General features: G+C 35.7%; 1 protein-coding gene and 1 long non-coding RNA gene across 52 annotated transcripts in view; one reads left to right on the forward strand and one right to left on the reverse strand.

The window, feature by feature from the left end:
* Window positions 1–14833, forward strand: part of LOC148128775 (uncharacterized) — a 28896-nt gene that overhangs the window by 6034 nt on the left and 8029 nt on the right. For both annotated transcript variants that reach the window (XR_015745579.1, XR_015745580.1), the window contains one exon: window positions 13434–13519. This is a non-coding gene — a long non-coding RNA (uncharacterized LOC148128775). The remainder of the gene's footprint in view (window positions 1–13433; window positions 13520–14833) is intronic.
* SVIL (supervillin) overlaps window positions 167–14833 on the reverse strand; it is a 175580-nt gene continuing 160913 nt past the window's right edge. For all 50 annotated transcript variants that reach the window (XM_087945129.1, XM_087945126.1, XM_087945124.1 and 47 more), the window contains 6 exons: window positions 13728–13861; window positions 6601–6756; window positions 5741–5884; window positions 2889–3010; window positions 1184–1339; window positions 167–1090 (listed from right to left, as the gene is read on the reverse strand). In XM_087945129.1, the coding sequence (XP_087801255.1) occupies window positions 1004–1090; window positions 1184–1339; window positions 2889–3010; window positions 5741–5884; window positions 6601–6756; window positions 13728–13861 (799 nt within the window). In that variant the 3' untranslated portion in view covers window positions 167–1003. The remainder of the gene's footprint in view (window positions 1091–1183; window positions 1340–2888; window positions 3011–5740; window positions 5885–6600; window positions 6757–13727; window positions 13862–14833) is intronic.

Raw genomic sequence — 14833 nt, forward strand, 5'->3', positions numbered from 1 at the left:
ATGAAAATGGGATGAAAAGAGTCTATGGATTTATTTATTTTTCTTAGAGGCATTTTGCTTGTTTGCTGTCCGTGCAATGCAAACATTTCCCACAGTAATTTATAAAGCAAAATGCTCCATCCAGTTATCTACTTCAGATGGCAAAAGAGAGAATAAGGAGCCAGTCCATTGCTACACATTTATTCTGAAACTTTAAGTGTTTATAACAAAAGATGATTTATGTTTCCCACATTATTACAAATCAAGGTGTTTTTAGTTTCTACTATTATAAAAGTAAAGTATGTTCTGAGTCATTTTAAAAAGCAGGCCAATATTTTGATACATAAACTGTACATGAACAACAAAAAACAAGGCACTATACATTTTTGGGATATAAATTTGGATTCAGTGAGCTTCTCTAGAAATGCATATGATAATTCTTTGTTCAGTTTAGCAGCTGAAAACAGCTTTGAGAACAATACTTTTGCAATTAAAAAAATCCAGAATAAGGAAGGGAGAAAGCTGAAAATCAGCCATAGTCGAAGATAAAATAATAAGTCTAGCTACTTTCCTGGAACTTTCTTTACAAAAGTGTTGAAAATGAATAATACAAACTGCATTGTTAAATACATCCTTCTCCTATGCGTTTACATAAATACGAATCCTTTTGAAAATCCACAGCTTGAACAAAATAAAACTTTACAAAAAGAGCATTTTCAAAACTCAAATGACACGTAGTGTGAGTAGCCAAAGGATCAGCAATCAGAAAAGTTCCTGCTCAGAGTACAAAGAACATAATATCTAAACGTGGCCTATACTTTGGAACTGTTGCCCAACAAAATGTCTTCCAAAGATGCTTGTCGCACATTTACATTATGATATGACTTCAGAACATATAGCAGAGCCTAGTAACTTCAGACAGAATCTCACTTTTGAGGGTGAAAACAGGCATGCTACGTTGGCCAAGAGATGCCAACGGACACGTTCCATTCCAACTCCAGCCCATGATTCAATTCTGGCCCTTTCAGAAAAGCCCTTTTGCCTTTTTGAGGTTCACCTGCTTCCAAGAAGGCAGTGCGTTGTATTCTTCTCTAGTTAATTGTAATGCAGCCTGAACATGATCAAAATGAAAGAATTAAAAATGTAGACAAACATACAAAAGGAATACAAAACAGAGAGATAACGGTGAGTTATTCTAGCTTACCTCAAAGTCCTCATTTGAAAGGTAGATTTCAAGATTAAGTGGGTCCACTCCCTCAGGGAGAGGCCTTGCTAAGAGATCAGCAAGTGGATAAAACTTTTGGCATAGCTTGGCCAGCACGTCTTCTACCAGAATGATCTGATTATAAGCTTCAGCATCCTGAGGAAGAACCAGAGGTTACAGAACAAAATAATCCAAATAGAAACAATAAACAAAAATAATCTGAACCAGTTTCATATGGAGTTTGAATTCTTCAGGGAAGCAAAGCTATGGGTTATCACCCTCAATTCAGCCAAGTAATCTCTACAGAGAAATCAAGTTTGTTTGTTTATTTAATTGCTTGCTTATTTAAGAATAGAATAGAACAGCAGAGTTGGAAGGGACTTTTGGAGGTCTTTTAATCCAAGTCACAGAGCCATTCCAAATCCTATCCTATTCAACGTATTTATAAATACTTGGATTGGCAAATTAGAAGAAATATTTATCAAATTTGCAAAAGACACCTGAATACAAAAGACTGAGAACATTACAGCTATACTGTACAATAAGCAGAAAGTAGCAATGTGAATTTCAATAGAAACAAATGCATAATCCTATATTTGGATCAGAAAAACCAGAGACATAAATATAAGACTGGGGAGCAGGGGTGGGATTCTACTGGTTCGGACCGGTTCTATAGAACCGGTTGTTATGATTCTGCGCAGTTTGGAGAACCGGCAAATTGTGCCCTGGCTGGCCCCTCCCCTCTCCGCCCATTCCTCTCCTCCCCGCCCAGTCAGTCCTTATCGCGCATGTGCAACATTGTGCACATGCCCAACATCGTCACTCTTTAAGGTATTTCTTTTTTCCCCCTCTCCCAACCATCAGCTGTTCCTATGATCAGCTGTTCTGGGATTCCCTGCTGTCTTACTGCTTCACCCAGGAGGCTTCCCTGAGGCCCAGGAAGGCAAAAAATAGAGGGGGGGGGATACAGCTCCCCCCATGTTTTGCCTTCCTGGGCTCCAGGGAAATTTCCTGGGAGCAAAAACACCCCCCAAGGCTTCCCTAAGGCTCAGAAGGCCCCAAATTGGAGGGTGGGGAGGTGCAGTGCACCCCTTCCAAGCTGTTTTTTTCCCCTTCCTGAGCCCTAGGGGAGCCTTCTGGGAGCAAAAATGCCCCCCCCCCCGAGACAGGGAGTTGTTAAGAGATGGTCTCAAATAATTTTTACATTTTATGATTCTATTAAAATAATCCAATATCATATTCTCTTTAATTGGCTCAGTCTTAAGTTTCATACTTTATTTACAAATTAATATTCTCCCATTGTTACCTTAAATTTATATTTCAGCCTTCATAGTTCTAAATAAAGCTCTCTATTATATTACAAAGGAAAAGGTGCAACTATCACAAACTCCAGCTTTTCACAAACAAGAAATCCATTTCCTGAGAAAGATAAGGAGTAACTCCTGGCTCGCTATCTAACAGTTTTTAGTTCATTGTTGCTTTAGCACTAATATATTTCCTTGGGCCTTGAAAAAATAATGAATAGGTAATAAAACCTCAGTTAGAATTCATCCCCTCCCTATTGTTTTAAACTCACTGCCCTGAAAAGATTCAAGCACCCTATCCAGGTTAACTCCCTGGATATTTGTGCTTCCTACTATGAAGCTCCAGCATATCCAAATGCAGACAGAAAACTGAGAAAACTGACGAAAAAAAATTGATTTACCATTTCGGTGATTTCAGCAATGTCGTCTCTGTGTTCCCAGCTGGGAAACATATTAGTAAATGTCAAAGGCTCAAGACCAGCATGGATCAGATAAGATTTAGGAGGCTTCTTCATGTTCTTTCCTATACATTAAGAAAAAAGTGTTACTCACAAAATAAATTATTGCTGATATTCCCTCTTTACTGTTCTGAATTATTTATGAGCAAACCCAAGACCAAACACTTTATATTGCAGTAGACATTTCAAACATAATGATTTTAATGTATATAATACTAAAGAGACTGAAACCAAATTATTTTCTGGACAGTGGGAAGCTGCTTGACCACTTCAAAAATGTGTTCCCAACTTCCCTGAGTACTCAGTACATAAGTAACATTAATAAATTATTTTATGTGGGGCATCGTGGGTGTGGATTCCTTTTAGATCTAACCAGCTTTCTCTTCCTGCTTTTGGATGAGGTGAGGTTATTTTTGGTTTTTTTTTCTGTTTTGAATTTTTCATTATTATAGTTTGTGGCACATTTAGCTAGGCGTTTAGACTGGACTTAGCATTTTTATCCACTTATCAACTCCTTCCCAAGAACATGGGATAGGCAGATGTTATTTTTTGATGGTATTAATTGCAACATGTAGGCAATCACCATCATCATTATTTAAGATTTAATCTTCAATTTGATTCACAGTCTGGGATTGGTAAAAACTTGAAGAGATTAAATCCTAACCAAGGACCTAAGAGCTGCTAAAGTAACAGCTTTATATAGGAAGTTCCGAGTAAGGTGTTTTTTTTTTTGCAAAGTCAGAATATTCAGGTCTGATAAATTCAAAATTTCCATGTATCTAGGCAGCCATTTGGGCTCCTGTTACTATTGGTACAACCATTGATTTCTTCCTCCACAGTCGCCCAACTTCAATTTGCAAATCACAGTATTCCATTATTTTTTTCTAGTTGTTACTCTTCAATTCATGCATTACCTGGTATTGCAATATCAATGAACCAGACTTTTTTCTTTTTCACAACAGTAATGTCTGTTTGGATTAGAAAGTTTCACAAAATCTTGATGTGTTCATTTTCAAGAACTTTGTTAGTTTGGGGTTCCCAGTACTTTTTCCTGCATTCAAACCCAAACTTCTGGCAAAGCTTCCAATGTATGATTTTAGCGACTCAATCATGACATTGTAGATAATCAGTTTGTGAGATTCTGCTGTGTTGTTGTTGTTGTTGTTGTTATTATTATTGTTTACTTATATTCATTAAACATGAAACTCAGTCAACAGAACGTTTCAAAATGTATCACAAATATTATTGACTGGTACTGACGGTTGATACGGGCTGCTGCCAGCATCTTAGGTATCGACCAAGTATCTCCCTAAAATGTATGATGTCCCAAGTAGCGCAGGTTTTTTTTGCAGTTCTGCTGGTATTATTGAGAAATTATTATTATTATTATTATTATTATTATTATTATTATTATTATTATTATTATTATTATTATTATTATTATTATTATTATTATTATTATTAAACTTTTGTTCATTAAATATGAAACTCTGTCAACTGAACATTTAAAAATGTATCAAAAATATCATAGACTGAAATTCTTTTGGGAATTTCAATACATGAGGAATTGAGATGCTTGGAAGAAAAATGAAATATAAATGTAATAAATGTGATTCTATGGCACGATATAAATAAAATGCTGTAATTTATTATACTCTGTTACAGACCAATATTTAACACATTTGGTCCAGATGTCTTTCCCTTATATCAGGGGTGTCAAACTGGCGGCCCATGGGCCAGATGTGTCATGCACAGGCCATACATATCCCAGTTTCGCAAAAGGGAAAAATGTCACAAAACGTCATGTGACAGCAACGTGGTGCGGTGAGTTTGACACCCCTGCCTTATATCATAATAGAAAATTTTCTGAGCAACATATAATACTAAAATGTTCTATACTCATCAGGAAAGATGGGCAATGGGTTTTTCTGTTTTTTTTCTAGATATGATAATACTTGAAGAATTATTATTTTGTTGTAAAAACGTTATTGTGGAATTTGTTAGGGGTTTTGTTAAACATGAAATGTCAAATTACATATTGTGTATGTAGCAGTTACTTACTAACAATTCATTTGAATTTGCATTTACTTTTTTTGTTTTATTAAAAGTAACCTGGTTTTCACATATAGCAAAGGGAGGTGCTTGAACCTGGTAGGGAATATTCTATAACTCCCTTATGTTTTCTATTCTGATATGCAGTTCTGCTAAAATTCATCTTCATGTTCAGGACAACACAACTTTTTGAAAGTAATGGAAAAAAACCAATGCTTATCTGCATAATTCAGTCTTGATTATTAGTCTCAAAAAAAATATTAAGAGGATGTGAAATTTCCACCATGCAAGGGTTCTAGAATATGCTAGAATAAACCTTCATAGAAAGAAATGTCAAGAATTCTGGGCTATTCTTAATCCTGCCAATGTCCTAGGAAGATTACTAAAAGCTTATTGGAATGGTTAGGACTATCCACATGGATATAAATCTTCAGAAGAATATTCTAGTCCAACTTACACAGCAATCTAAATCTGGTTCTTTGCTGAATATACTGTACCTCTGGTCTTGTGTCCTCTAATATACATATACCATCCTCAGAACTCCCAGCCTTAATATTTTAAGATTGGGAATTAAGGAGATTAAGCTGCCACACGCTTAGTCACATTGTTTCATTGTGTATTTTCCCCATTCCTGTTCCACGTCATTAGCAAAATCACCTTGATAATATTAGGCTTGGCTGCATATTTTCCCTCTTCTTGGGCTGCATCAGCACCACTTCGAACATACCTGTATTTATTATTACCTTTACAGTACTGTAGAACAGTCTCCATGGCACATTTTCTGTCTGAAGCCCACCGAATTCGGGCAGATCCTGCAATTTTGTTTTCCACCGGCCACCAACCTTGCCAGAGATATACTTCATGGTGGTTGTCAACAAGGAAGAGAACTGCACAGATTAAATCAATGTTATTTTTCAAAGGGAACAGGCATTCCAAAGACTACACATATAGATTTCTGATGACCTAAACCAGGATAGATATACACCTAGTCTGAACATTCTAGGTATCTGTGGCAAAGCAACATTTGGAACATATTGGAAATAATATCAAGTGTGGTTCTGCAATAGGAAAGGGGTTGAGAAGATGAAGAGCTTCTCCACCTCGGCTTACATAGCATGGACACTTTTTGTTATTTTATAAACTGCTATCCTTGCCTGGCAAATCAGGTGAAGGAAATTTGTTGCCTTTCCTTAAGTGGCCTAGTGATATCTCCTTGGATGTCTCAGAAGAAATTCTTATTTGTTTAGAGAACTGTCATTTTGCCTGTTGCTGTAACTTTCAGTTCCCCATATGGTTATGGTGATGACAATTATAAATCATTCAAAAATATTGTATGGTTCAAAGGCAATGAAAATAATGCTTGGCACACTATTGCACATGTACTTTCACTGTTTTCACATCTAAACAAAAGCATCTTTCTAGAGACAAATTTTTTCAGATGTTTATAACATATGTAATTTCGTGTGATTATTAATCCTGTATCAGAGGTGGGGGAACTATGGGCCTTTTATGACTTGTGGACTTCAACTCCCAGAGTTCCTGAGCTAGCATGAAATCCACAGGTCATAAAAGGTCATAGTTCCTCACCCCTGTGTTAACTTACCTGGCTGTGGGGCTGTATAGAGGTCTTCCTGAAGGAAGGGCATGGAATTAATCACAGAGGGGTCCCTTGATGGATAAATATACTCAGTGGCTGAGAATTCTCCTGAGGAACTTCCAAAGATAAACAGGCGAGGTGTAAAATTAAACTTTCCAGGATCTTTAAAAAGACAAATAAGATGTTTAAATCAGAAAAGTACATACAATTTGGATGTTACTTTTTTTCCCTGCCCAAATCTTATAAAGATGAAGAATAGCAATAGGTGAACAATAGGATTGGTAATGTAGATGTAAACTCTTGAAAACATAATCTGACTGCCTTACTTTTTTTATATATATAAATTTTATTAAATTTACAATTAAAAACATATCAACATTACATACACAAAGAAAGAAAGGAAGAAGCAAAGAAAGAGAAAAAGAAATGAAAAGAATACTTTTAAAAACAGACAATATCCTTTTTGACATTCTGCAAGATTCAATTCTAATTTAATTTGAATACGCACATCTTATCGATATCTATGCTTAAATTACCCATTGTCTTTTAAGCAGTTTATCTCTGGATTAACCAATTATACCAAGAGTTCCAATTATCGTAAAATGTTGAAGGCTTTTTATTTTTTATTTTTTTTAAGCAAATTTTATTAATTTCAAAGACAAACAAATCATCATCAACCATTACATATTTGAACCTTTTTCCATTATAAATTTTACAAGTCAGATAAAACCTTATTTTATACAATACAATTCTATTTTAAGCCATTTCCATATGAGCATAAAAATACCTCTTATCCAATTTCTCTTTACTTCTCTTTACTCTTATTCAATTTCACTATTATTATTTCATCTATTTCTTTCTGACTTGATTACCATTATTCTCATTCTGTATTTCTACAAGGTTTTATTAATACTCTCAAAAACATAAACACACAACAAACAAACATATAAAAATCTTTTAGGAAAGTAACTTGGCCCCAGGTACCTCTCTTTATATGGGCTTCAATTATATTCATGCTCATCTTACATATCATTACCTATTTTGTTTACCATTCTATATCTTCTATATAAACTTCTCCACACATTTCACTCTTCATAATTCTATCTTATTTAATCCATCTTAATTTAAATCATTATATTTGTATCTTTTGCCCATTCTTTATTATCCCTCTATCTCATTCCTTATAAAAAAAAAAAAGAATTTCTCCTGAAATCACTAATCAGAGTATGATGCCTTTCTATCCTCCCCTAAATTAATTAGATTAACATTTAAAATAACACCTAATACCCAATCTGATTCTGCTTGGTACATTCTATCTACTAATTTTTTTCTTTTAATAACAATAAAAACAGAGTAATAAATCCAAAATGATTAAATACATAGTTAAATAATAAATCTAAATATTAAATCTTATAACATTCCCATTGCCTTTCCCTTTAATATTTTATTACATTTTAAAATCAATCATTGTTAAACATTTCAACATTTTAATTTCTTATTAACTCTTAAGCCATTCTAATTTTCTATTTCTAATACAGATGTTACAATACCATCTTATGTACCTTACAAAATCTTTTTTAAGGAAATTGTACTTTACCCTTTGTCCCTAAAAAAAAATCCTCTTTTCCCATCTAAGTTCAAAACTTTGTGGCTTTTCTCCGCCTTTCCCTTTCTTTCTTCCCCACCAAATCTTCCTACCCCCCCTTCTTCTAGCCTCTGCCTTGCTGGCATCCCTTCTCTGTTGTGTTCCCTTTTTCTTTTGTTTACTATCATTATATTTATTTTGCATCTTATTTTTCTCTTTCTTAAATGTTTTTTTAGATCTTAAGTCCTTCATTTTCCTCGCTTTCTTCCTTCCTTCTTTCTTAGTTAAATTTTGGAATTCATTAAAGATGGCGTCTTCATCTTCTTTTTCTTGTTGTTCTTCTGCCTCCATCTGTTGTATTGTTTGTTGATAGTTAACCAGCGCCATTTCTAAAAATAGGAAGGCTTTTTCCATACCATCTTTACCGGCTGCTTTTGTTTGCTCATATTCTTCCCTCAGTTCCTCAAAAGAAAAAGCCATTATAGATCTTTTCTTTTCTTTTCTTTTTCCCTCTTTCTTCTTACACCAACCAAGATATTTCAAAAAAAAGTAAAACAATCCCAAAATCCACAATCCTCAATCAATCCAAGCCAAGACAAAATTCTCCCTTTCTCTTCCAGGGGTAGTATCAGACAAAAGAAAAAAGAAAGTCCAAATCTGTATTTTGAAGCCTTATTGGAGTTCTATTTCTGTCTTCAAATCCTTAAGGCATCTCCTCCAACAAAATCAAACCAGATGAATATATTTTTGTCCTCTCCCTTCCGACTTATCCCATAAAGCTAGTTTTACCTGAAAAAACAGGTTTCTCAATGTCCACTTATTAATTCCGTCGGGAAGGAGAGTAAACTTTCCTTTCAGCACCACCAAACTGCCGCTTTTTCCTCTTCTAGAAGGTATCATTCAGAAAGTCATAATTTTCAGGAGTTTTGTTAAATATGTCTTAGAGTCCTGGGAACCAAGAAAAACTTTCTCTTTTCAAAAACTTTCTCCACTTCCTCCTGCGCATTCTTACCCGGCTGCCAGCTTCTTTGTGGCGGCCATTGCGGACTGCCGCTGCACCGTCTTGGGAAAAGGGGGTTCTGCCGGCCGGGGAGGGTCTGCAACACCCCCAAACCCTCTCCGGATCCCCTATCTTCAGCTGCCCCTGCAGGGCAGCCTAGCTCCGGACCCGTCCGGATCGAGCACCAAAAGCGGCTAGCGCAGCAGGGATCGCGCAGCTTCGCGAATCCCTGCCGCCGCGGAACCGACAAACCGGAAGTCCTGGCTCTTTATTTTTAAGTGCTATAGTTAATTTGTCCATTTCTGCACAATCACATATTTTCTGGATAACCATTTGTTCTGTAGGTGTATAAGGTGATTTCCAACAGTGAGCGAACGCTAATCTGGCCGCAGTTAAAATATGAATTGTTACATATTTCATCTTTTTGGGTAAATGTTTGTCAGAGATCCCTAGGAGGAAGAACTCTGGTTTGTATTCGATTTGTTCTTTGGTTATCTCCTCCAACCATTTTCTGATTTTTTGCCAATATTTCTGGGTTTCCTTGCAGGACCACCACATGTGAAAAAAGGTTCCTTCTATGCTTTTACATTTCCAGCATTTTGGACTCGTGTTAGGGTTCATTTTCGCCAACCTCGAAGGGGGCAAGTGCCATCTATAAAACATTTTATATGTATTTTCTTTATATGCTGCCGATTTTGTAATCTTGGTATTTCTGTTCCAAATCTTTTCCCATTCTGATAATGTAATACTTCTTCCGACATTCCTGCTCCAGGCTATCATGTTCCCTTTGACTATCTCTTGTTCTAATTCTACTTCCAGTAAATATTTATAGAATTTAGATATGTTCTTTTTGTTTGATCCTAATAAAATTTTATCTAAATACTGCAGTTTGTTATAAATTCAAGTCTTTAATGTCTTGTTTGTATCTGCTATGAATTTGAATATATAACCACTGATCAATTTTAAATCCCTGTTCCTGTAATTCTTGTCGAGTTTTTAATTTTCCTTGCGGATCTAATAAATCTTTGTATTTAATCATTTTTGTTATGTCCAAATTATTGGGATGTGCCATTGCCTCCATTGTTGATAGCCAGATCGGAATTTTTAGATAGTGTTTTTTGCATATTTTTTTCCAATTAATTAATAATGAGTCCCTAATAAGGTGTCTGTGAAAATAAGACTGCTTGGGTTTTCCCACTTCCCATAAGAAGGCATGTCACCCTCTCTGGAAGTCATGCCCTTCTAATGCTAAAATTCTTTTATTAAGTAAGTTCACCCAGTCTTTTAACCATAATAAGATAGCTGCCGAATAATATAATTCCCAGTTTGGAAGAGCTAGACCCCCTCTACTTTTCGCATCTTGTAAGGCCTTTACATTGATCCTGGCTTTTTTCCCCTGCCAAATAAATTTAAGTGTAATCTTATTTAATTCTTCGAAAAAATTTTTTGGCAACTTAATTGGAATTGTCTGGAATAAATAAAGAAATTTTGGTAATATGTTCATTTTAATCGAGGCAATCCTGCCCAATAGGGAGAGCTGCAGCTTATTCCAGGATTCTAAATCTTTCTTTGTTTGTTGAAGTAATTTATCATAATTGTTCTCTTTGAGTGATTTACCTTGTGGTGTTAACCATATTCCTAAATATTTGACCCTTTTTGTTACCTGTATCCCCATCATTGCTTCTAATTCTTCCTTCTGGTTTTCTGTTAAGTTTTTGGTCATTAATTTCATCTTTTTTCTATTAATTTTTAATCCTGCCACTGCGCCAAATCGTTCTAATTCTTTTATTAGATTATATCCTTTTTCCATAGGTTCCTCCAAAAAGAAAACCATATCGTCAGCAAACGCTTGTAGTTTATATTCTTCTGATTTGACCCTCACTCCTTTAATTTTAGAATTTTGTCTAATCTGTGTTAAAGTGATTCTACGGCAAATATGAAAAGAAGAGGTGAGAGAGGGCAGCCCTGTCTAACACCTTTTTCTATATTTATTGGACCTGTTTGTTCGCCATTAATTAGTATATTAGCCTGTTGTGTATTGTAAATTGTTATTATAATGTTTTCGAATTTGGTGCCAAGACTCATATTGTAAATTTTTTGAATTAGAAAGTGCCAATTTAAGTTATCAAATGCTTTCTCAGCATCCAAAAACATGAGTGCGGATTATTTCTCCGGATGGGCTTCATAGTATTCTAGGACATCGATAACGGTTCTTAAATTGTTTTTTATTTGTCGGGACGGAAGGAATCCATTTTGATCTTCGTGGATATGTGGATTTAAAGCTTGTTTAACTCTATTAGCTATGATAGAAGTAAATAATTTATAGTCGGCATTTAAAAGTGAAATCGGTCTGTAGTTGTTAATATATCTATGATCTGCATCCTCCTTCGGGATTAGCGAAACAGCGCCCCCCTCCACGAGTCCGGCATCTTGGCTGCCAGAAGTACCTCGTTAAACACTTCCAGTATCAGTGGTCCTACTAGTTCCATTATTGCTTTGTATAGTTCTGCCGGAATCCCATCTGGTCCTGGAGATTTGTTATTACTTTGGTTCTCCACTGCTGACTTCAATTCAGACCATGTAATGTCTTTATTCAATAATTCTATCCATTCTTCTCCAATTACCTTGTCATTCGTCTCCTCTAAATAAGTTCTTATTTTATCTTCATTAACTTCCTCCTTTTTATATAATCTTTGAAAATAGTTGTAAATGATATCTTTTTTCTTCTCTATCTCATGTTGTAAGACGCCTTTCTCATCCATTAGTTGATGTATCAATCTCTTTTCTTTCACTTTTTAAGTTTATGGGATAACCATCTTCCTGGTTTATTTGCATACTCAAAATAAGTTTGTTTGGACCTTTTCAAATTAACTTCTATTTTATCTTGTTCAAGTAAGTTCAATTTATGTTTAATTGTTATTAACTGATTTTGTATTCTCTGGTTTTTAGGGGTTTTTTGTAGTTGTATTTCTAATTCTTTAATTTGTTGTTGGAATTTATTTTGTTGGGCAGGTATTCTTTTATTTCTCATGACGTTATAAGAGATTGTTGTTCCTCTTATAATTGCCTTCATTGTATCCCAAATATTTTGTTTCGTGGTTGCTTCATTATTATTTTCTTTTAGAAAAAATTTTAATTCCTCTTTCAGCTTATTAATGTACTCTTCTTCGTTTATTAACTGAGTATTTAGTGTCCATCTTTTCTTTGTTTTTCTCCTATCTCTCCAAATTAATTGTATTGGGTTGTGGTCAGCCCATTCATTTGGTAGGATTTTAATTTCTTTTATTTCATTAGCGAATTCCCCATCCATCCAGGCCATATCTATTCTGGTCCAAATTTTGTGTGGATTGGAATAATATGTAAACTGTTTCTCTTCTGGGTTTAGTTTTCTCCATAAATCTATTAAGTTTAGCTCTTTCATCATGTCCTTACAGGGCATAGAAAATTCTCTTTTCCCTTTCTTGTTCTTATTCGCATTACTATGGTCTTTTTGATGATCAGCAATGGAGTTGAAGTCGCCTATCATGCAAATATTCCTTTTTTTGAAACCTATTATTTTTTGATGAAGATCTTTAAAAAATTTCCCTTGTTCTTCATTTGGCGCGTAGATTGCTACCAATAAAAATGTAATATGATTAATCCAAATTTGTATAACCAGAGTTCTTCCTTCCGGATCCGACCAGATTAATTCTGCTTTTACATCTTCTTTCACAAATATTGCAATTCCTTTCTTTTTATGTTTGTCTGCTGGTGCTGTAAAAAGTTTTCCAAGTTTCGGGCAAATTAAATATCTTTCATCATTTTTCCTAATGTGTGTTTCTTGTAGGCATATTATGTCGGCGTTTTGTCTAATTAATTTAGTTAATATCCTTTTCCTTTTATATGTTGAATTTAAACCATTTATATTAATGGAGAGGAGTTTCTTTCCTATCTCCATTTATCTAAGTCTGTTTAGTTTTTTGTCTAGTGATGATTCAGTTTTCTTCTTGCTGTTGTTGTGAGATTGGTTCTTCTCTCCCTGACTGCCTTACTTTCATCGTACTTCTGGCAAGGAGTACATTTTTAAATAACTTAATATGGATAGAATAAATTTGTTTACTTTCTTTTATAAAACAGAGCAACTGATTCATATTAGTTTTCACTTTTTTTGCAAAAAAACTTATGAAAATTTATTTATATTTTTGTACATACATTTTTGCACCTACGGATTTTATAGGATCTCCTTCCTAATGTACTTATTTTATTCTAATACAGTGGTGTCAAACTGGCGGCCCCAGGCCTGATTTGTCACGTGCAAGTCACCCTCCGTGAATGGGAAAAACATCACGAAACATTACAAGGTGATGTGGCAAGTTTGACACCTGTGTTCTAATACATTCATTTTTGTATGCAGAATTTTCAGATCAAGATACTGCTTGTGTTCAGTTAAAACATTTACGTAGAAATATGATCCAGTACATTTTGATTACGTTCTTAAGTTTTTGACAGACACTGATTTTAAAAAGGTTAATAAGATTTAAAAGATCTTGGCCATCTTAAACATCCTACCTTGCAACATGCAGTCATATGCTTTTCGGTCTCTTCTTCCTAAGGCATCCCAGAATCCCACTGGCTCTGTTCCTTCATCGTGTTCATGTATTGTCACTTTGCTACTACTGTGCAATCCTGCTTCCAAGGGACATCTACAATGCAATTATCAGTCCGTTAGATTCAGAATTAGTAATCTAGCATAATTCATACCAAGAACCAATCAAACTCCCACTCCTTTACCCTCAAAATATCCACTATTGACCCCACTCCATTCCTAAGAGGTCTATAAGGGGCGTGCATAAGCACACAATCGTCCCTACCGTCCCTGTCCTATTGTCCCCAATTATTAGTTCCTATTTCTTGTATTTAAACTTAGGGTTATTCTTATTTCTATTGTATTGTAAGCTTTTGATAAAATAAATAAATAAATAAAATAAAAATAAAATAAATTTTGAGAGAAATCTAAGTTGGAATTCAGGGAAAAGCTCTTGCCCAGCTTCATCATCTCTCTTGTCTCTTTTCATATGCACCCTTTTGCAAATGAAGCTCACTTAACCACATATGCTCAGTGGTGGTATTCAGCCGGTTCACAACGGATCCGGTGAACCGGTAGCAAGAATTTGATGTGGGTCGCTGAACCGGTAGTAAGTTCTGGCTGGCCACATCCCCCACCCGGTCGCCCTCCCGCCCGATGCTTGCTCACCCCGCCCGCCTGCCTGACATTCTCCTAAGGTATTTCTTTCTTTTTTCCCCCTCCCGATAATCAGCTTTAGATAAGATCAGCTGTGCCGAGATTCCCCTTGCTAAGGCCCAGGAAGGCAAAAAATGGAGGGAGGAGCTCAGTCCCCCTCCATTTTTTGCCTTCCAGAGCCCCAGAGGAGCCTTAGGGGAGCAAAAACGCCCCCCCCCAGGCTTCTCTGAGGCTAAGATCTCCCAAAATGGAGCTTGGAGGAGTGCTGCATGCCCCTCCCATGCTCTGTTCCTTTTCTTCCTGAGTCCCAGAAGAGCCTTAGGGGAGCAAAAACACCCCCACCCGAGGCTCCTCTGTGGCTAAGAAGCTCCCAAGAAACGGGTGGGGGCTGCAAAAAAGCCACACCCATGCAGTCACATGGCCACGCCCACCA

This window comes from Notechis scutatus, chromosome Z, assembly GCF_049901735.1.
Source record: "Notechis scutatus isolate UNSWTSFEM ecotype Mainland chromosome Z, rNotScu1.2, whole genome shotgun sequence".
Taxonomy (NCBI): Eukaryota; Metazoa; Chordata; class Lepidosauria; order Squamata; family Elapidae; genus Notechis; species Notechis scutatus.